Below are 22,412 nucleotides of genomic sequence, written 5' to 3' on the forward strand. Positions count from 1 at the left end.
CTTCATCCTTTTAAAGAGTTGTAGAGAATGATAAGGTCTTCTTTTCTCCAGGCTAAAAACCCTCAGCTCCCTGAGCCACTCTTCATATGACTGACTATCTGGACCCTTCCCCAGCTCTGTTGCCCTTCTCTGGACATACTCCAGCACCTCAAAGACTCAAGCAAGTCTCTCTTGTCCTGAGAGGCCCAGAAGTGAACACAGCATTCGAGGTGTGGCCTCACCAGTGCTGGGTACGGGGGGGCAGTCCCTGCCCTGGTCCTGATGGCCACACTATTGCTGACACAGGCCAGGATGCCATGGGCTTTCTTGGCCAGCTGGACACATGTTGGTTCACATTCAGCTGCTGTCAGATGGCACCTCCAGGTCCTTTTCCTCCAGGCAGCTTTCCAGCCATTCTGCCACTGGCCTGTAGTATTGCAGGTGGTTGTTTTGGCCAGATGCTTTGGGATACAGTATCAAAGGCTTTACTCAAGTCCAGGTACACAACATCCACAGCCATTCCTGTTTCACTCAGCTGGTCACCTTGTCAGAGAAGGAGGTCAGGTCGGTACCAGTAGCACCTGCCTTTCATAAACCTGTGCTGGCTGGGCCTGATCACCCAGTTGTCCTCTGCATGCTGTGTCATGGCACTCATGAGGATATGCTCCATAACCTTCCCTGGCACTGAGGTCAGGCTGAGTGTACGGTAATGCCCCAGATCCTCCTTCTGGCCCTTCCTGTAGATGGGCAGCCCATTTCCAACCTCCATTTGTCTGGGACCTCTCTGGTGAGCCAGAGCTGCTGATAAATGACTGAAAGTGGTTTGGTGAGCTCTTCCACCAGCTCCCTCAGTACCCTTGTGTGTGTCTAAGTGGTGCAAGAGGCTGCTGACCATTTTCCCTTGGTTTATGAGGTTTTCATTCTTCCCCCTGTGCCTGTCTTGCAGCTCAGGCGTCTGGATACCCTGCAAACAACAGTCTTACTATTAACAACTTAGGCAAAGAAGGCACTGAGAATCTCAGTGTCTTCCTCATCCATTGTCACAATCTTCCTTCTTGCATCCAATAAAGCATGGAGATTCTCTTTAGCTTCTTATTGCTAATGTTTTTATAGAAACTTTTTATTGTTTTTTACAGCAGTAGCCAGAACCCTTTGCCAAAGAGCTGATATGTCCACATATTGTAATGGTTTGGTTGGTATATGCCACATACTTCTGAAAACTTATAAAACTCCTCAGGGCAGGACCTAAACCAATCATAAACTAGTAAGGAGGGAATACCCTTTATAAGCATAGGTGTGCATTATTCAGAGAAGTTAGAGATGACATGGGACTTTAATAAATTTTGACATTACACATATTTCTGGTGGTTTCACCTTGTTCATTGGGAAAGATCTCACAGCACTCAGTGGCCAGCTGATCAGAGGAGAATCACTAAATACAAGGCAAAGAACACAAGGGTAAAAGCCCTTGGTTTATACTTGGCATGATGGACTCACATTAGTCATTGCCACTCAGGACAGAGATTTTGCAGTGATGCTGGATAGGCCACTGAATATGTCATTTCTATGTTCAGTGACAAGGAAAAAGGGAACCAAACAGTGGGAGATGTGAAGAATGGGAAAGAGAGAAAGCTTCTGTATATGTCTACACTATATATGTATTCTACTGTGTGTAGCCTGCCAAAGCCTAAGTGCTCGTTTCCTCTTGCTGTGCCCAAGGCTGTCCAAGACCTCTCAGGGCATTTTCATTTCCTCAATTAACAGCAATACTTCTATCAGCTCAATGGTTCAGTAGGAAATTACTAAAAATCTAAGCCAACTTATATGACTCAGTACTTTAGAAGCATTCACTATTGAAAAAAAAAAAAAAAAAGACGTGGGTATTTCTGAGAGCTTAAAAGGGTCTTTTTATCACATTGAATGGTTGAAGTAGGTCAATTTATGTTTGCCTTCATATTTGCAGTTTTGTTCTTTTTGCAACCATTAATTATACTTCTTACAATCAAATTAATGCCTTGCTATTTACCAGTGAACCTTCACAAAAATTCTAACCAGATCTCATATCTCTTTTTTAATGTTTCTGGGTTTTGTTCTTTTGTTAATCTGTTAAATGTATATATATATTTATTTTTAAATGAGAATATCTCACTAGTAATATTTTTTTCCATCAAAGCAAAATTGAATAAAATTAATTTATTAATGTTAATTAGCTCTCAGTATACCAGTTCTAAACTGTTTTTCCTCAACATCTATTTCCTTAGAGTATATGATAAATCTGGTTTTAGTTCACAGGACAAGGCAAATGAGACTAAAACTCTGAGTGGCAAAATAATGACATCCTGATTCCTCAGGTCCTCTACAACTGATGCAGAGGATTTTCCATCCTGACTTGAAGAATTGAGTGCACGATCAAAACTTTCCTGTAAAACAATTGTTTTCTTTCCAGTCAGACTTTTCTACGATTGCCTTTAAGTAATGTTCATAGTCCCTTATTTTTATTATTTTCATATAAAATAAATTACCTTTCTCTCCCAAGAGAAGTTTCAATACATTGAATTTTTCACAAATTGTGACAAAAATTTTAATTCTCAGCAAATTGCCTAAAATGGTTTTGAATTTTGCTTTCCATTTTATTGTTAAATAGCAGAAAAATCGATGACTTCATATTATCTCATAAAATAAAAATTAGCATGGAACATTTTCATCATTTCTCTTTCAAAATGTTGAAAAAGTCAAATATTCATGAAAATGTTAAGGTTTCTCTGACTCTGCTTTCTAACATGGAAACTTCTCTTTCAGACAACTTCCAATAAGTTTTTCTGAGAAAGGATTTTTGAGTGGAACATTAAGGGCTACAGGGAGAATCTGGATACTTGTGCAATCTAGGAAAATTTCTCAGGTGTGGGAAAAACGTTGAGCATTTGTGAACTAGGTTGTAAGTAATAGAACACTGAAGTTATAGCTTGGGTATAACCCTATTATTGTCAGATATAAGCAGGGGGGCCTCCAGCTCAAAGGATTTAGGGACTTCTTAGCTTTGGCTGGCCACTGAATGCTATAAAGCAGAAGTAAAAATAATTGACATTAAACTGTGAACAGAAATATCTTTAGAACATGCTGGTAAAAAATATCTTCCTTTGTAGACAGTGAATCCTCTTAGACATAGTCTTGGCTTCCAGGATTCTGTTTCTGGTGAGGAAACCCTATTCACTGTTCAGAAAATACTTCAGGAAGGATCCCAGTAGCTGAGAGATTTCCGGAGATCAGGGAAAATTAAGTGCCATCTCTGCTGTAATATTTGGGTGTTGGGTTTGGAGCTATAGTAATTAAGTGTGTGGAGGCGAATTAGAAAAACAAACGTGTTTGTTAAGAGATTAATTCAATCATCATTAGTATGAGAGTCGGTGCATTCACAAAGGCCAAAGACTGGTTCAAACTGGTTTTCATAATCCCCACCCACCTAAGTTCTACCAAAGGCATTAATTTAAAAACATTGCATCATCAAGAAAAATAAAATACTCTCACTGGCTGATCAATGAACCTAAGAGCAGGACATCATCACCTAGAAGTTTTTGTGACCTGATTAACCTTTTTGCTCTCTACAGCTGAGCCCCATTCTTGCTGACCCCAGCCCTAGAAGTGCCATAATGCTGTGCTGCTCTATCCAAAAAGACACCTGGGTATTCTGTGAAAATCAGTCTGGGCTCTCCCTCATCCCCAGAGGTTAAGTTTCAAGGAAGGGTCTTACTGCAGCTCCTTTGGGAATGCCTTCCTCTATAATATTCAACAGGCTCTATTTGCCCTCACACTCCAAGATAATAGAGGAAGCAGGAGTAGAGGAATGATGTGCCAAGATGAGAATGGTCTGCAAGTGACTGTGTGTGATGTGATGCAAGGCAGGAAAAGAATGTCAGGGGAGATATGAGTATGTAGGAGACAACACAAGACAGGGTATTGTCAAGTTTGGATTAGGGAAGTTTTGTCACAGTTCCAACAGTTTTGCTGTTAAAAGTAAGATTTGAGATGCTTGTGTAATAGTTGTTACATAGAAAAATGGCTTTGTTTAATTTGTCTGCATATTGATCTAGAGCAGGATTTTTAAAAGCTATATGGTGTTGCTCTAAATCTTCTCCCAGCATGGTTAAAAGCAGTAGCCACAGCAAAATTTAATCTACTCTATATCCATTTGAAATAAAATTGAAACCTGCCTTCCCTCTGTACTTTTTCCCTGATGTATTCCTGTGTTTGTACCCTTATTTCCAACAGAGCTGTTCTGACAAGGTGTAATAAAAAAGGCAAATTTACTCTGGCTTGCAAGACCACTTTCTGTGTCCTTTCTTTGAGAATTAGCCAAAATCCATATGGTGCGCATGGACAGCTGAGCTTCTGAGTCACAGAATAATGTTTTCACTGTTTACTTCAATCCACTTTGACCAACTTTACTTAATCAGCTGTGTGATTAGACATTTGATTCAGTATCACTCAGGAGTACACAGGAGGTAAAGAAAGCAGTTAGGATGAGATGGTCCCAGATAGCAGGGTCAGTAGACCAAATGGGAAGGTGAAGAAGAACTTTTTAATGAAGGCTTTCAGAATAATGTTAGTTGCTTAAGTCTTGAATTACTCATTGGGATGGTTCTTGTTAAGTATATTTTCATGTTGTATAGACACACATTTATTAAAATTTTAAGTACTATATTGCTGTTGGAAACCCATAATTAATTGATTAATTCCTTTCTTTCTTTAACGCAAGAACATTATTAGGAAAGAAGGACAGACCAGTAGTTACAACGCATTGGGTTGGGACTTGGGAGTTTCTGCTTCCCTTCCCAGCTCAGTCACAGGTTCACGTTTCAGAAACTTAGCTTCTTGGCTGCTTATAGCTACCCACTACGACTGACCATCCTTCTTCTCTTAGCCTACATAGTCTGAGCAGGAGTTAGGTGCCTTACCACAGGTAAATAATATGATTTTTAAAACACAACACTGGATGGGCAATAGATGAAGATGTTCAGGTGAAACAATCAGTGCTGGCATGATGCTTGGGTCAAACTGAAAAACAAAAAAAATAATTCAGTAAGAGCAATAGTCTTATCCTTCTCTATTTTCCTGTATAAGATTATTACGCTGTAGGTGCTGGCAACAGATATTTGCATTTTTTAGACATGAAAGAAAAATATCTGGTAAAATGATTGGCTTGTGCAGTGTCATGTGGTGCATAAAGGTGCAATACTTGCAATATTTGGGTGTGCTTAATTACCCATCCCCATGCTGTAATGTACCTCATAACTACCACCCCTTGAATACAAGTGCAAAGCTTACCAGGAAAGAAGACACTTTCTGTAAAGTCCAGAGGACTTTTCATGGAAGCTTGCAATTGAAAAAAATTTCAAATTTCACTCTGAAGCTGTATAAAGCTGCATCCTGCAGACCACAGATTTTCAAATTGTGTACCACTGTTACCAAGGAAGGTGTCACGGAAAAAAACTGATAAAAATGATCCTGCCTTCATCAAACTCAATAAAGAAATAAAGTAATGCTCAAGACCTTTGAAAGTAATTTTTAATTTTCATATCATCTAATCTCAGTGAGGAAGTTAGATGTGTAATTTTTATATTAAAAATGAGAAATCTGAAGCCTATTAGTGTTAGTAATGTTCTCAAGGCTGAAACTGAGTTGCTAAACAGAGAAAGCCACCTATCCTGAATTTTCAGTCCAGCAGTTCTCTCATCAGGTGGTCCATCCCAATCTGAAATCATTCCAGTATCCTGAACAGTACTTGGCCAATGAAAGACATTATTGGAGATTATGGTCAATAATGGTCAATAAGATTATTTTGTCATCTATTTTGGCAGTTAGAAAGAAAAGAAAACAGAATGCATACTATTTTTTCACAATATCCCAGATGGAAATCACCTAGATATTGAAATCTTAGTAACTCTTTCATTACTAATATATTAGTGTTAGAGAAATACTCAGGTCTGAAAAGAAAATCCATGATAAAGCTGTTACATGTAGAAATAATAAAAAATCAGCCTTCTTTTGAAAGATTCTAGGACCTAAATAAAGATTTCTAATGCTAGAGTAATCTGCCTATTCTCCTGCCCCTTTTATATGAGATTATGGTTCCTGTGTCCTACCCACCATCCTGCACACACTAAAGCAGCAATAGGGGATTCAGGTGTTCAGCTGTTACTGGTGCACCATACACATAACACACCTGCTACATTTAGTGTATGATTTGCAACTGAAATTGGTTTTTCAACTGAAAAATGATGATGAGTGTTCACTATTGGTCATTGCCATTGGCAATTTTTTTTTAAACTCTCATCCCTTTTCTCTACTTAGTTCATATGAATGATGCTAATTCAAATGAAGAAAAGTTCTCTGAGCAGAACTTAACCCTCCTTGTGCAAGTTTTCTTCACTATATATAGACTATATTTTATTCTAATTTCACAGTCCTTTCAAAACTACTGAATTTTGTCTTTCTGACAGGAAAAACAATAGAAGAATACTTCTCCAAGAAGTACTGAAAGCATGGCATGACCACTGTGAGCAGATTGTGCCTTTATTCTTCATTATATACCTCATCCAGAATAGAAAAAACAGAGTTCACCAGATATGTGTACATCTCCAATCTTAGCAACTTTTCTGCACTCTGAGTGCCTGATCCTTCCCAAAGACATAACTCAAGGCTATCAGCAAGGAAATGGAGGGGAAGGGAGTGTCCAGTTCCTTCCTAATTCCATACTCAATTTCCTTCAATATTGCTGCTCTATCAATATGCTTGTGGTCTGTATTCTTTACACTAAAAAGTCTTTGTTTAAGTTACGACACAATAGATTAATATGTATAATTTTTTTATATTTGAAGTAACTTGTGTGTTTGTAAGCCATAATCCCAGAAGAGTTTTATTGTTGCTAAATTGGCAAAAAAACTCTAATTTCCTTACCTAAGGTATAGAAGCATAACAAGAACACTGGACAAGTTGAGTCATTCTCTTGTCATTGAATATACCAGTTAATGGTTAATTAAGAACTCTTTAAACCTGCTTTGGAATATTCTATTCAAAACAAACTAAACTGTCAGGAAGATGTTTGCAAGGTATTAGCAAATGAAATGAATATATGGCTCTATTTCTTCTAAAGACATCAAAATGTGAGCTGGGGTATAGAAACTGACCTACATGAAGAGCAGTGACATGGTCTCAGGCAATGTAGACTTTGTCATGGTTTTAATTATCAGAAGGAATAAAACACATCTATTTTGTTATTTCCATGTTCTGTATTTTTATTCCTATAAAAATAAATAGTAGAGCAAAATATCTAGTTCATTAAATAAATGATCAGTATAAAGCTGGTTAACATGGTTTCATGACTTAGAGTTGAAACTGTGGTCAGCAGGGAGGTGGGACTGTAATGGCTTGTGGCAGTGCGTGGTACACCTGGCATGCATGTGTCTGTCTGCTCATTGTTTTAGTTTCAAGTTGCTGTAGTACCTTATTTCTGCTGCTATAATGAAATGGCAAGGAAATGCCTTGTTAAAGTTTAGCTTAAGATTATTAAAAACAAAACAGTAATTACAAGGCATCACAAATGAAAGAGAAAACAAGAGGCTTATAACCATTTTGTAACACAGTTCGTCCTTGACCACCATGACCTGTTATTCACTTGGGCTTTGATGAGTAAAATAATCTCTGTGTTTGTGATCTTTACAGCCAGAGTTAGAAGGAGCAAGTAAAAAGGGAATGGGGGAGGGGGAGAGTGGAAGAAATATAGAGGAAAACAAAAAAGGGGAGTGTCCAGACAATGTTTATCTATGTTCTGTCTCCATGTTTATCTATGTTTGTAACAACAAAATTATACATGTGAGTAAACAAGTACAAAGAGTCATCACAAATGGGGAAATGTATTTTATGTCACCACTCAATCATGGTCTTTATTGTTAACTGGAAAAATTCAGTCATCCTGATCCATCAGCATTTCAATCCTATTGGGAAAAGGTAATAGAAACAAACAGCACTTGTTTTCATTTGAACAATTTTAAAGTGTGTGAGAGGGCAAGGAGAATGAGAAGTGAATGCGCACATGCAGTATGCCAACATGTAGGAGTAAACAACCTTCTGCTTGTATTCCCACCACTTGAATTCCTGCCCAAGGCAGGAACTGAGATGCACACAGAACTGAGAAAATGAAAAGGACCACATCAGCCAGGGTGGGACATCCATCATGGAAATGTGTCTATCACATACCCCCGCAGTGGTATAAAGCTACAGAGTGAGAAGGTACAGGCAATTACTTTGTCATCCATATACAGGCTGAGGATCATGCAGAAGATTTGCCTCTGGGTAGATTTTGGAAGAGTACCAGCCTGATGTGATACGTGACTGTCAGCTCCATGTGTGCTTCATCGCAACACAGAAGGTCTGACTTCTGGCACCAAGAGTTAGTACCTGTTTCTAGTGATTCCAGGCTCAATCTCTTGGTTTCCAGTAGGGTCCTAATCACACATTTGCACTTAAGCTCCTCCGCACGGTCAGAGGCAACAGAGAGAATGTCACAGCTACTATCAAAATGGCTGAAGATTGTCAGCTTCTTTGGCTGAATAACAGTGATGATCCTTGTGAACACTGTTTCATCAATATTTGCTTTTTTTCCTCCTTTATTTTGGTTGGCTCTAATTTTTATCAGGTCTGTGTAATGTTTAACATCTCTAATTAAACAGAAGATGATGAAGGAGTGTAAGTAACAGTGTGGGTCAGCTGAATGCAACAGGGCTTCTGATTTTGTAAGTACTACACACTTTTTTTAAAGAGAATTGGAGATGATGCTTTCTGCAGTAAGTGGAATTTTAATATTAGGTTAATTTCATTTGTCTGTTTGTGATTTGGTTCTGTGTGGATGTTGCAATGAAATATTAACCAAGCAGATGTGCAAGGGACCAGTGGGACCTGCTGTTCTTGGGAATATGCTTAGACTGAAATCAAACTAAAAAACCCTTTGAAGTCATGGTGACTTATTAAGTACTTGTTAAAAGAGAATACTGATGTAATCACCTTTCAGATGGGAAACAGCCTTCACAGTGACTCAAAATTAGTATAATCCCACTAGTGACTGAACAACCAGGTCCAATTTAAAAACTCTTCTGGTGACTTAATTTATAAAGCAACAATTGAATTGCTAAGGCCAGGCTCTCTAATTAGGACTGGGGTGAGTGTAGGGGGTAGATGGAAGGCCACAATTTAAATTTAATTGCCCCTTTTCCTCCCATAGACAAACTAATATGTGGTCTGGAAGAGAATTTTTTCTGAATTTCTGATTTGCATAAAAATTGCTTCCAGATTTACAAAGCCTTTACAATTTCTTCAGCTTTGAAATGTTAACAAAAATATTGGCGTCAGAAATTTTCTAATCTCAAAATGTTGAAATTAACGTGGTTTTCATCTCTGAGAGGTAAAGTACGTGAGGAAAACTTAATGACAATATGCAGTGTTTTCCAGCTTTTGATAGAAGTACTTCTTTTAGATTTCTGTAAAGAGTTATGATACCAGGAGAAGTTTTTTAACTGATCTGTTACAGCAGAAGTTAAAAACATGCCTAACATAAGTTTGCTGCAGAAAAAAAAAAACCCAGAACCATACTCTCTGCTTCAGAAATTCTTTAAAATTTAGGCTAAGCTCTGTACAGACACAGGAAGTGAAATAATTTCTTTCTTTCTCACTTAAGTGTCCAGTATCTCAAATAACTAGAGAAAAATAGACTATGACATGTTTAACATCAAATACTTTTGAAACACCTTTCATACTATATTATTTCTTCTTTTTTCCATGGTGTTTGGGTTTGTATAAGGGGTGTTTGGGTTTCGCTTTTTTTTTTTTTTTTTTTTTTTTGGCTATGAAAAAGAGGCAGAGTTCTGCTTAAAAGTTTTCTGGAAACATTTGAATCATATTCCTATCTAGGGCCATACTCCAGCTTTTGTTTTAAGGAAATTCAAGTTTAGTGTTACCACTTGTTACTGTGGGTCACTGCAGTGGGCCCTGGCTGATGTCAGGCAGAATCAGTACACCCAGATCCTGGCAAATATGAAAACACACAGCTATCTATATGTTTGCTATGAAAAAAAGAAAGACCAACAATACAAAAACAAAACAATGGGTTAATCACCAAGAATCCTTGAACGTGGGCTGCCATCAGAAACTCTAAATCTTTAGATAGTATATACAGTCATCTTTCACATCTAGGAATGAATGTAGGACCAAGAGAACTTTACCACAGACATGGGAAAATACATTCCTGAAAGAAAAGGATATAAATAGGCTGTATTGGCTGAAAACCAGAAGAGGACTCATGACAGTAGAAAAGTTCTAGAAATGTTTTCATGCTGAATATGTGAGGACAAAAAGCTTATTTTCATTGATAGCTTGTTACAGTTCTGAAGAGGGTTTATATGAGATTCCTCCCCAGAACTGCAGGGAACTGAATTCAGTGAACCAGAGATTTGTTCCAGCTCGTGTGGAGAGCAGGTGGCTCATGTGAAATATATCACGTCAGTTTTAGTAGAACAAGTATAATGAAGAAACTTGTAGTCTCCAAGGGAATTAATCTGTGTCCTTTGATGTCCAAATGGGATGAGTGCTTCTCTCCCTCTTTGACCCAGGTCCTTCCCACACACCATGCAGGTTTAACCCATGGTGAGGGGAACACCACCATTTAAGAAGTAACAAACACTCGTTGCAGCTCCCCCAAAAGGAAGATTCCTTCATTCCAAACGTGCACCTCATTATCTGATGCAAACCTGCTGTTTGCCACACGTCATTGTGCCCACCTCTCTGTGCACTGCTGTCATGGCACAGAATTCTCCTGGATTTTGCTTTGAAGTTCATGTAGTTGACCTTCCATCACTTACCAGTTTTGGCCAGCAACTGGCCATGTGAGTAAGTACATGAGTGAAGTAAACAGGGGTGTGAATTTAACAAGCACAGGATAGTCCATGATAGCTCTCTGTCCATGTGCTGCTGCCCTGAGGAAAGTGAGGGAATTTACTCAGTCCCAGTGAGTAGTGTGCTGCCTCACATTTCCTTACATATATCAAATTACTTTTGGGCAGGTGCTGTGGAGTATTTGACATCTTTGAAACCCACACCCTGTCTTACCTTGTAACAACTTGTATGTTTAGATGTACCCTATAAGAGACAGTGTTTTGGGAAGATAGTGTCATTGTTAACAAAGATTATTACGGTCTGTAGCTTTATATTTTCATTGCCAGTGTAAAAAAGTACTGTTTTTTCAGAGCAGTTACCATGAAGTATTATGAATTTCTTATGCCTGATATTTTACTCTATAACTTATTAGAATTTGTGAAATAAATTTGACATTGTGCCCATGAGAACTTTAAGCCTGCTATGTATGTAGATATTTAAAGTTGAACTATGCAACGTTTATGCTAACAAACTATTCATTATTTCTTGCTAACAAGCACATCATTACCATCTGCTCATTTAATGACTGTTTATTTTGGACAGAATAATTTGAAAAGAAGATGAAGTGTCTCCTGTGCCTGTGTTTCCTCCTTGCTGTTCTTTGTGCTGTAACCCATTGCTGCCCTGAAGACATTTGCCATGAAGTCAACATTACTAATCTGCAGGATGGAAGAGAAAATTTATTAACATATAGCTGTGACAAGAAAGGCTCTAACTATGCAGATTTTGTATTTAGGTTTTACAAGCAGGCTTCCTCAAAAGAAGCTGATAAAAATGTGTTCTTTTCTCCTGTGAGCATCTCCACTGCCTTTGCCATGCTGGCTGTTGGTGCTAAATCAACCACTCTCTCTCAGATTTTTGAAGGACTGGGCTTTGACAACCTGACTGAGACTCGCATAAATGATGTACATGCAAGTTTTCACAAAGTTTTGTCAATACTGAACTGTGCTGATGTTAATATCACATTAAATATCGGGAATGCCCTTTTTACAGCTACTGGGTATGAACCACAGGAATCATTTTTAAAAAATACCAAAGAATTTTATGATGCAGATTTTTTCTCCAGTGATTTTCATAAACCAGAAGAAGCTACCAAGCAAATCAATAAATATGTAGAGGAGAAAACCAAGGGGAAAATTCCTGAATTAGTTGGTCATCTTGATCCAAGTACTGTACTGGTTCTTGTTAACTATATTTACTTTAAAGGTAAGATACTTAATATTTCAATAGATAGTTTTGATACAACATAAAAATTTTAGGGAACTTCTGATGATTTATTACCAGAGTGACAATTTATGAAAGAGCCAAACTGTGCAGGACCTTTCAAGTAATGATTAGATCTGGCCAAAACCAGAGTATCTGATTGTTGAGAAATACGAATTTCTTTGTTTTGACTCAATTTGCTTGAAAGCTGTGGACAGAAAAGTTCCACCCTAATGGATGCCTCACAGACAAGGATCCACATAGTCTCACAGGTTGAGGCCATAATGACTAAAGATGTGTCCAAGATCTCTATGCTGACTGTACATGCCAGTCAGACTTGGTGGACTGACATCCTTGCACAGGGTCCCCAGTTCTATGGTAGATCTACTAGGTGCTCTGTGTGAAAAGCTGGGACATAGCATTTTGAGGGCCTGTGCTTCTGGAGCCTTGCTCAAATGTTAGGACTCTTTAATTGCAGATGAATTCTACACCAGGCTGAGTGCAATCAGCTTGCATAGAGTACGGCCTAACAGAAAAGGCATAAGAAAGTCCTGTGACTGAATGCTTAAGTGATTGCTTTTTAATGGTATGAAAGGCATTACATAGACTTACATTTGAAGAAGGACTCTCAAGTGGTCATCAGCCTTTGGTTGTTTTTCAGCAAGACATGATGTGCGCACACAAAATATGATAAGCTTACTGCACAGCTAGAATGCTTTATTGTGCATTATGGAGGAGGTTGAAGTGATTTAGTGAGCCTCTTCTCCCATCAATATGCCTCCAGTGTCCTACATTACAGCTGGTCTAATTTAGATGAGCTATTCTTCATGATCTTCACATTTGAGTGCAACAACATCTCTTTTTCCCCATTAGCTGCCTGGGAAAAGTCTTTCGATCCGTTGCGTACATATGAGGATGATTTTTTTGTGAACCCAAATGCATCCGTTAGAGTCAACATGATGCAGCATGATGGTATCTCAAATGTTTACTATGACCAGGATCTTTCCTGTGTGGTGGTAGAGCTGCCTTACCAGGGCACTGCACGAGCATTGCTTATTCTGCCTGATGATGGAAAGATGAAGCAAGTGGAAGATGCTCTCTCCAAGGAAATGGTTTGTAAATGGGATAGCAAACTTGTGACCAGGTAACTCTAAGTGTATGGATTGCTATATTTGAGCATTCATTACTCTTTTCAAGGGAAAAAGCCAATTTCAGATCACTTCCTGCTGGACATAATGTCCTGATTGTATAAAGGGAAGTTTAAAGCAATTCCCCAAATGAGTCAGAGCAGAGCACAATCACTAAGAAACTGCAGGCTCTGTGACCTGATAGAAGGGATCACAGCATTGGAACAGCTGCCTCAAAACTTGCTTGGCTACGTTTTGACTCCTTACCTCTTCTTTCATGGTGTTAACATGATTCATTTCCTTCACCATGTCTTAGATTTTATCCTCCTTTTCCCTTACTTTAGGCTTTCCACTGTCCAGCAGACCACTGTCTACTTATTCTCTAACCCTTTAGCCAAAAAACTCTACTAGCTGCGCATGTGGCACTGGGATGAAAGAGCAACAATGAACAAATTTGTTTCTTTTCCCAAAATCAAGTAAAGAATGTAAATACAAGAAGGTGGTGCGTCTCTCAGGATGCCAAAATTGCTCAAGGAATACAAAGACTACCATCAAACAAATATGCAATCAAAAGAATGCTTTCAAGTGTTGCTGAGTTGCATACTATCCGCCCTGGAGGCTGCAAGGGCTCACTGCTCTTTTGTTTTCTTTGATCAACAGGAGATTAAATCTGCAGTTACCAAAGTTTTCTATTAGTGGGTCTTACGATGTTAAAAACCTGTTTGAGCAAATGGGCATTACTGAAGTGTTCTCAGGTAATGCTGATCTGTCTGGAATTACTAGCAACCACAATCTCCAGGTTTCACAAGTAAGTAGACAGAGCTGGTGATGGGATGGTGGTTGGTTGTTTTGATCAGTTGTGTCTGGGATTTTTAAAGACTTTATTTCCCTCTTTATATTACTGAAGTTAAAAGTGAAACTCACAGCGACATGTAGGGGCTAGCTCAGTAATTGTGTTTTTTTACAGAAAGAATCTGCTGGCTTACTTTTGTACTTTTTTAATGCTGTTATTAAAAAGCTGGATATTAAATACATAGAGAAATTGGGTAACATTTTAAATAAATTCTTTGTACTGGAATATAATAGGTTACATGAAGTTGTGTCATTTGTAAACTACAAATGAGGAGTTCATTATGATATTTCTGTTGATTTATACCTCAATTTTTAATATTCCCAAAGTTTTCAGGAAATCACCAGTTTGCAGTAGCAGAATTTGACTATGTCAGTTTGAGCTATGATTTAATGCTAAAGATGCCAAATACTGCCTCATATTAGCATTTAAATAGCAGTTTTTAGTTAACCTTGAAATAAGAGAAAGTCTTGCTAGTGGAAGTCCAAACCATCTAAGAAAATAAACTAGTTTGTTCATGGGGTATTTTTATGCCACTCTACTCAGCACTGGTGAGAATGCATTTCAGTGTGTTCATGCTAATTTTTGGCCCTCCTTGCTCAGTCCTGACATATGAAATACTCCTGTTTCAAACTGTTGGAGATTTAACATTCAATAAAGTTTAATCCACTGGATTTATTACTCCTTTCTTCTCCTAAATGTTCCATAAGAAGATAATTTACTTTACTCCTGCTTCCTGTCCCATATATAAACCACAGTGTTTTCTCCTATTCTGTGCAGGCAATTCACAAGGCCTTGCTGGAAGTTGATGAGGCTGGAGCTGAAGCTGCAGGAGCCACTGCCATAATTGTTACCAGAATTTCCTCTGCTTCTCACACCATCAAATTCAACAGGCCCTTCCTTATTTTGATCTCTGACAAACAAACTGGCACCACACTTTTCATGGGGAAAATCGTTGATCCTACTAAGGAATAATAGCTGGGTTATTTGGCACGCTGATATTGGGTATGGGTTACAATGGCTACAGCGTTTGCAGTTTTGGGCTAGGTAGTGCTGCTAACTAGTCTCTGATTGATGGATATTCAGAAGTAAATGAGAAATTTTCTTATCAAATTAGTAAGAAATAAACATTGTAAAAATCACCTTCAACTGACACTTTTTAAATGTAACATTTTTCCCAATTTAATAATTGTATTGGGTTTGCATGACAAGGTTTTGGTAGTGGGGGCCTGTGGGGGGCCTGTAGGGGTGACTTCACGAAGAAGCTGCCAGAAGCTTCCCCAGTATCAGACAGAGCCACTGCCAGCTAGCTCCAAGATGGATCTGCTGCTGAAGGCTGAGCCAATCAGGAATGATAGTAAAACCTCTGTGGTAACACATTTGAGAAGACAATAAAGTTATTTTGCAGAAATAATTAAGGCCAAAGGAGTGCAGAGTGAGAATAAATGACAGAAATAATCCTCCAGACACCAAGGTCAGTGAAGAACTATGGGAGGAGGTGCTTCAGGTGCCAAAGCAAAGATCCACCTGCAGGCTGTGGTGCAGACCATGGTGAGCAGGCTGTCACCATGCAGCCCACAGAGGTCCAGGGGAGAGCTGAGATCCACCTACAGCCCATGGAGGAGGCCCACTCAGGAGTAGGCGGATGTCCAAAAGAAGGTTGTGACCCCATGGGAAGCCCACACTGGAGCAGACTCCTGGCAGGACCTGTAGATCCATGAAGAGAGGAGCCCACTCTAGAGCAGGTTTGCTGCCTGAACTTGTGACCACATGGGAGACCCATGAGGGAGCAGCCTGTGCCTGAAGGACTGCATCCTCTGGAAGGGACCCACAAGGGAGCAGCCTGTGCCTGAAGGACTGCATCCTCTGGAAGGGACCCACGAGGGAGCAGCCTGTGCCTGAAGGACTTCATCCTCTGGAAGGGACCCACGAGGGAGCAGCCTGTGCCTGAAGGACTGCATCCTGTGGAAGGGACCCACGAGGGAGCAGCCTGTGCCTGAAGGACTGCATCCTGTGGAAGGGACCCACGAGGGAGCAGCCTGTGCCGGAAGGACTGCATCCTCTGGAAGGGACCCACGAGGGAGCAGCCTGTGCCGGAAGGACTGCATCCTCTGAAGGGACCCACGAGGGAGCAGTTCATAAAAAACTGTAGTCCATGGGAAAGACTCACACTGGAGAAGTTCATGGAGGACTGTCTCCTGTGTCAGGGACCCCACACTGGAGCAGGGAAAAGACTCCTCTCCCTGAGGAGGAAGCAGAACCATGTGATTAACTGGCCATGAGCCTTGTTGCCCTTCTCCCTGAGTGGGGGCAAAGGTGTTTTTAAGATTTGCTTTCTCATTATCCTGCTCTGGTTTTGATTGGTAATAAATTCAATTAATTTCTCCAAGTCAAATCTATTTTGCCTGTGACAGTAATCAGTCTGTGATCTCTCCCTATCCTTATCTCAACTCATGAACCATTCATTTTATTTTCTCTGAGTTTTCCAGTTGAGGAAAGGAATGATGGAATGACTTTAGTGGGCATTTGTCACTCAACCAGGGTAAAACCACCACAAAATTTCAACTTATTCATGCATATTCCAAATTTTCCATGGAAGATAACTTTTTCTTAACTATGTTGTTATATTTAAAAATGAATTATCTCTGCTAAGGAGTTTTGTCCTGCTTTCAATTCTGGATTACTCACCAAAAGTTTTATCCCAATAGGTAACAACTCTTGTCATTCTACTATGTCTTCTCCAGTATTCACCTGAGCTGGTCCCTACAGAGTCCTTTCCTCCTTACATCTCTCTTTGCTGCCTAGGCTGCTGTTTATCCACAATCAACCTGTTCTTTCTCACATGTTCCAGCTCTTTGCCTAGGACATCTTAAGAAATCATTGACAAAAAAAGAAAGAGAATAATCCCTGAAACAATAGACTTATTCTGATGTAGCTCTTAACTGCAAGTGCCTCTTTGCACTCCACAAGGTCAGCAAAAAACTTTAAGAGACAGTGACATTAGGCATAGCAGAAACAGTCAAAGAATTGTCTGTGAAAAAATGTCATTCACGAATAATTGATCAGCTGTGCATGATCAATAAAATGTACAATGTAATTTAAGTATTATTAATAATAATACTTAATAATAATAAATAATATTAATTATATTTAAGTATTAATAATAATACTTAATAAAATAATAGTATTATTATTTTCTTGCTGTTGTGGGTCTGTAGAGCACCCACTCTTATTGCAGTGGAACACTGGGACTAAACTCTATAGCAAACCTTGAGGCACCATTGCACAGCTGCTGCCTCAAGGAGAGGCTAACTTTGACAGCTTCTATGTCACTGCACTGCTCTCATGATACTGCATATTGATCCTGGATATATTTTTTGCAAGCGGAGTTGAGTCCCCAACCCTAGGAAGATGAGGCTTCTGAATGTACACTGCTCATTCCTACTGTCTGTTTTGAGCACTGCAAAGGTAGTGCCAGCCCCAAATCAACAAACGAGCTCCCGACCCGTGACATCTCTTTGGCCCTCTGACCTGTTCTCCCAAACTTGGCCCACCTTACACAGAGGTGCTTTACAGGGGCCCATTGGTGTTTGTAGGATTGGGTTGGTGTATGGGGAGCTGTGCTTCTGACTCAGGGGGTCTTGGAGATTGCTGCCTTGTGTGAGTCCCTTTGCTCCAAGTGGCAAGAACTCAGTGGAAGCTCTGAGCTATTGCTCCTCATGAGGCATGATGGCATCACTCAGGGAACTGGGAGAGACCGCGCCTCTGTGCAAAGCAGCAGCTTTTACAGAGTTAAGATCAATGCGAACTTGCCGTGGTGTGAAGCAGCCTGCTCTGCAGTGCCTACACAAACTCAACATGAGCTGGGAGCAGTTCTCGAGAGATCCCATCCAGATAAATCTGTGCACCAGGACTGATTAGAAGGTAGGATGGTGAGATTTTTATCAGATCAACGAGAATTTTATCAGAGTGTGGTGGCAGAAAAACAGGTTGTTGGCCTGTTGCTAAAGGGAAAGAAGTTAGGAAAAATTCCATAGTTGCTAGGACAGAGCAAAAGCTTTGGGAAATCACACACAGAGCAACTTCCTTTCCCATCTACCTCCCAAGCCTTTGGGTTTGAGATGGCAGGACAACAGTTGCATTGGTAGTTTGCCTACTGGACTGTGAAAAATGACTGCTACTAGCAGAAGTATAACATGGGATAGATACCTCTGAATGCTGGGGGTTATCTGCCAAGCTGTGGGGCATCTCTACAATTTTTCTCCAGCTGAACAACTTCATGTGCCAGACCAGCAGGTTGACCTGATTTGTAGCACGGACTGGGAGTAGGGAGAGGGGCCATCCTAAATCCTTCTGGAAGAAGAGGATGTGCAGAGGACAGGAAACTAATACATCTTGTGCCAAACATACACCAAAACCAGAAAAATGCCTACAGTTCACAGTATGAAGGTCTATAGAGCCTGGGCACTGAACATACCTCGCTGATGTTACTCTCAGCACAGTTCCGATAATATTCTTTAGGAACTGGATGATTCTGGAAAGCTTTTGTAGGGAGATGGAGTATTTTTTCCTAATTCCAAGAAAATCTGTCTTGGTCTACTTTGCATCATTTGTCCTTGCAGCTTTCTTTTGTTTTAATATGTGATAGGGAATCCTCTTCATTCTATTGGTGTTATTAAAGGGAGACAAAAAAAGAAGGATTCTTGTCACACTATGACACAAAATAACTCACACACGGACGTTAGATGCAAAAGAGGAAAGAAAAGTACTAAAAGAGCAAACTTTATTTTCTGACTCTACTATATATAGAATACTAAAAGTGACAGTGGATTGCAGGGTGAAATTGCTACCTCTCCAAACACACTGGTTAAAATAACAGTCTATCAATTCTCTCTACTTACAAAGAAGAATGTAAAACAAGCATTGTTTATATTAACAGTGTGAGAAAATTCAGTAGAAATATGTAAACATCAGAAGGCATAAAAAACTTTTAAAAGAACTTTAAAACTCTCAAAAAACCTCAACAGATTCTGATAGACATAACTAAAATTTTCATTTAGGGACTGTATTTAATCTGTGGTAAACACGTGTTTTACAGTGCCTCTCATTCATCTGGAGATGTTTTTATTCCTCTACAATTCCCACTCATGCACTCTCTCAGCCTATGGGGCAGCTGGATCCAAACTATTGCCTGAAAGAAAGCTAGACCTTCTTTATAAACTAAAGGTTGTATCCTTTATAACCTAATCCACCTGACTTCTTGCAGTGACAGTCAGCAGAAGGGGATAATACAGTTTATAGTGAAGCATGTGACCACCTATCATAAACATCCAACATAAATGGCCCGCTTTGGGACTGGGAGCCATGACCTGATGCACTTACAGGAAGTTATGAGGAAAAGGACTTACCTAGAGAGAGTTTAACTCAGCTGAGAACCCCTGTGAGGGAAGATAGACCCACAGGGCTGGGTCCCTGGAAGGCAGCCTAGCTGTGCCCCAGGAGACCCGAGTGCCAAACTTCTCCTGGCAGCCTATGAGCCATGTGGGAGACTGTAAGTTTGTTCTGTCTGACCTTGCTGATGGTCCAGTGGAACTCTGCTTTATGACAGGATATCTTTTGTCAGTAACACTCTGTTTGCTTTGCCACATGGCAGAGTCCATGTAGAATGTTGTTACAAAATATGAAGCAGTGGAATTGCAGGGCCACTGCAGCGTGTGTTCCTTTCAGCAGTAAGGATAGGTGCTGACAGTGCCAAAAGGCACAGAGCACTTGGATAGTTACAGAAGTACCAGTTGCTCACATAAACTCCGCTGTTCAGATGATACCAGTACTTTGGAGTTTCTTGTTCCCAGCTATGCAATTTGAGCTTCAGCCCTGGTATCTGGAATGCCTTGAGTGAGCACATCCACCCTCTCCACACAGTCATGTCATCTGCGCAGCCTGTGATCACAGCTGTTATTGCAAGGAAATGAGAATTTGGACAAGTTGTAAGCCAACCCTATTCTAAATGTTTCAGTAGATGCAGTGCAACAAAAGCTGCAGGCATTTTCCTTGTACTCATACTAATTCCAAGCAGAAAATCACTAAGCTCTTAAAACCAGATTGTGATAGTTCCCAGGCAGTGTGGGTTTTGAATGGGGATTCTGAGAACCCAGCTACTCACCTTTGACATGAGTCTTGGTAGTTTGGAAGGTAGGAAAAAACCTCAAACAGTGTTAATCCCTAAACCAGCATTCAAATCATGTCTCCAAAGCACAGAGGCACTAGGATTTCTAGCCACAGAAAAAGTGCAAGAGAAACACAAACATTCTGAAATGTGTGTTTCACTTGAAAACTCTAAACACTCACTGCAGTAGGAGTTAGAACAAGTGCAAATTATCAAGAGCAAAAAGGCATGAAGACCCCTATGGGCTATGTATCTCTGAATCCTGTAACACACCCTTCAAATCTTACCCATCCAAGCTACATTCCTGTCTGGTTGCTGCATATCTGCCCTTACTTACTTGGGGCTGTTTTCATTAGATGTAAACACAGCATATATATGATATAATTCATTCCCTTCAAACTGTTAGCCATCAAAGGCCAATATGGAAAGATCCTTCATTAAGTCTCCAGTCCCAGTTATAACAGTGAATCCATTTTAAATAATTTGGCAATTGTACTTTCCTCAGACTAACAATTTTAAAGAAAACTAAAATTCATCCATTTCATGTAAATGTCCTTGATATGACTAACACCCTGGTTACACAGACTTCACTGATGTTGCAGCAAATTACTTTGGTGGTTTCTTGCAAAAAAGAATTTCATTGATGAAAGTACAGTTCAGTTCTAGTGCTGGAGATTAATTTATTACAAGTGAATAAACCTTAATTATATTGTCTTTATTTCTCTAATTTTTTGTTGCATTCAGTTTCTTTTCCATAAGCCATCTGAAAAAAAAATTCTTATGATTTATTACTTTACTAAACAAGAATGTATTCTTTATCATTGGAAAACTGTTAACAGCAATGTGATTCTCATATGGAAGGCCTGAAGGATACTGTCTGACTTAAGTAAATATCTTGTTAAGGAAAAGTTACTATACTGTTTACTATGTTTCATGTCAGAAAAACAGACCACGTGGAAGATGCTCTGATGAAGGAAGAAGTTTGAAATGAAAAATCAGTATAAAACAAGAACACAAAATCATTAAGGCTGGAAAAGACCTCCAAGATTATAAAGTACAACCTATGTGTTATAGTCACCGTAAGATGGTTGCAGCCAGGAAAGAACCTCATAGCAGGAGAAAACATCTGTGCACAAAGGAGATGAAAGATGTAATAGGTTCTAAAATGTGTATGAATGCTGTTAGGTTTGCTGCTCTTGCAGATGCAGATTTTCTAGCCATCAAAAAAGCCATACCATAACCTATATATTCAAGGGATGGTTACTAGAATTTATTGTCTGTTCCTCTACCTTTCAAGTGAGAGCTGTGTCTCTTGGTAAATCTTATAGGTAAAATTTAAAGATATTTTGTGTCTCAGTGGCCCAGCCACCTCATGCCCATGCCTGTGATTGTGCTGTGTGTCATAGCCCTGACATATTCACAGTGGTACCAAAGGTGACTGAGAAGAGGCATCTAACAGCAGCAGATCTGCTCCAGCACTTCTGTACCCTCTGAGATTGGCATGCTGAAAAAGATGGTGCAGCAACCACGGCAGAAAGCCCATCCTAGATCCCAAAGTGTCCTGTGGAGCCATGATAATGTAAGTCATTGATGGAAATGGAATTGTGCTGACCTGCCAGGCTGTGATCTGCAGAGGCTAAGGGCAACCACATTGTCTCATATTTTGCCTCCATTGAAACTGGGAAAAGAGTTGCTGCAACATCTCTGATCTGTCAGAATCCTCAAAATCCTAAAATCTTAGAGTCTCAAAGACTTGTTTAAAAAAAGGGAAATTAGCAAAAGAATTATACAATAAATTTCATTTCATTGAATATATTCATTTAGCTAGTTGATCTTCCTTCTGCTTCTTCACTGAGGCCAACAATATTAAACTGTTGTACAATAACAAATGGTAGCACTTTGCAAAGTTTAGCCCTAATACTTTCTATCTGGCTTTGGAAGCAATAAATTTTAAGTGTAATTCCAAAATATCTACATAAGGGATTTTCTCAGTGCTTGATTAAGGCCATGTTTGCATCACAAAAATATAGAATGTAAGACATCAATTTAAATTTAATTTAGCACCAAGAGATTTCTCTGGGTAGACAATTTCATTTCAAAATAAGAA

At 39.5% G+C, this 22,412-nt stretch overlaps 1 protein-coding gene across 1 annotated transcript; it reads left to right on the forward strand.

The window, feature by feature from the left end:
* The first annotated feature begins 8,519 nt into the window (after positions 1-8,519).
* Positions 8,520-15,771, forward strand: LOC137475338 (alpha-1-antitrypsin-like). The gene is made up of 5 exons (XM_068192531.1): positions 8,520-8,768; positions 11,503-12,165; positions 13,036-13,306; positions 13,950-14,097; positions 14,920-15,771. The coding sequence occupies exons 2-5, from the start codon at positions 11,520-11,522 to the stop codon at positions 15,112-15,114; spliced, it is 1,260 nt and encodes a 419-aa protein (XP_068048632.1). The 5' UTR covers positions 8,520-8,768; positions 11,503-11,519; the 3' UTR covers positions 15,115-15,771.
* The last annotated feature ends 6,641 nt before the right edge of the window (positions 15,772-22,412 follow it).

The sequence above is a fragment of the Anomalospiza imberbis genome, chromosome 6, assembly GCF_031753505.1.
Source record: "Anomalospiza imberbis isolate Cuckoo-Finch-1a 21T00152 chromosome 6, ASM3175350v1, whole genome shotgun sequence".
NCBI classification, from domain to species: Eukaryota; Metazoa; Chordata; class Aves; order Passeriformes; family Viduidae; genus Anomalospiza; species Anomalospiza imberbis.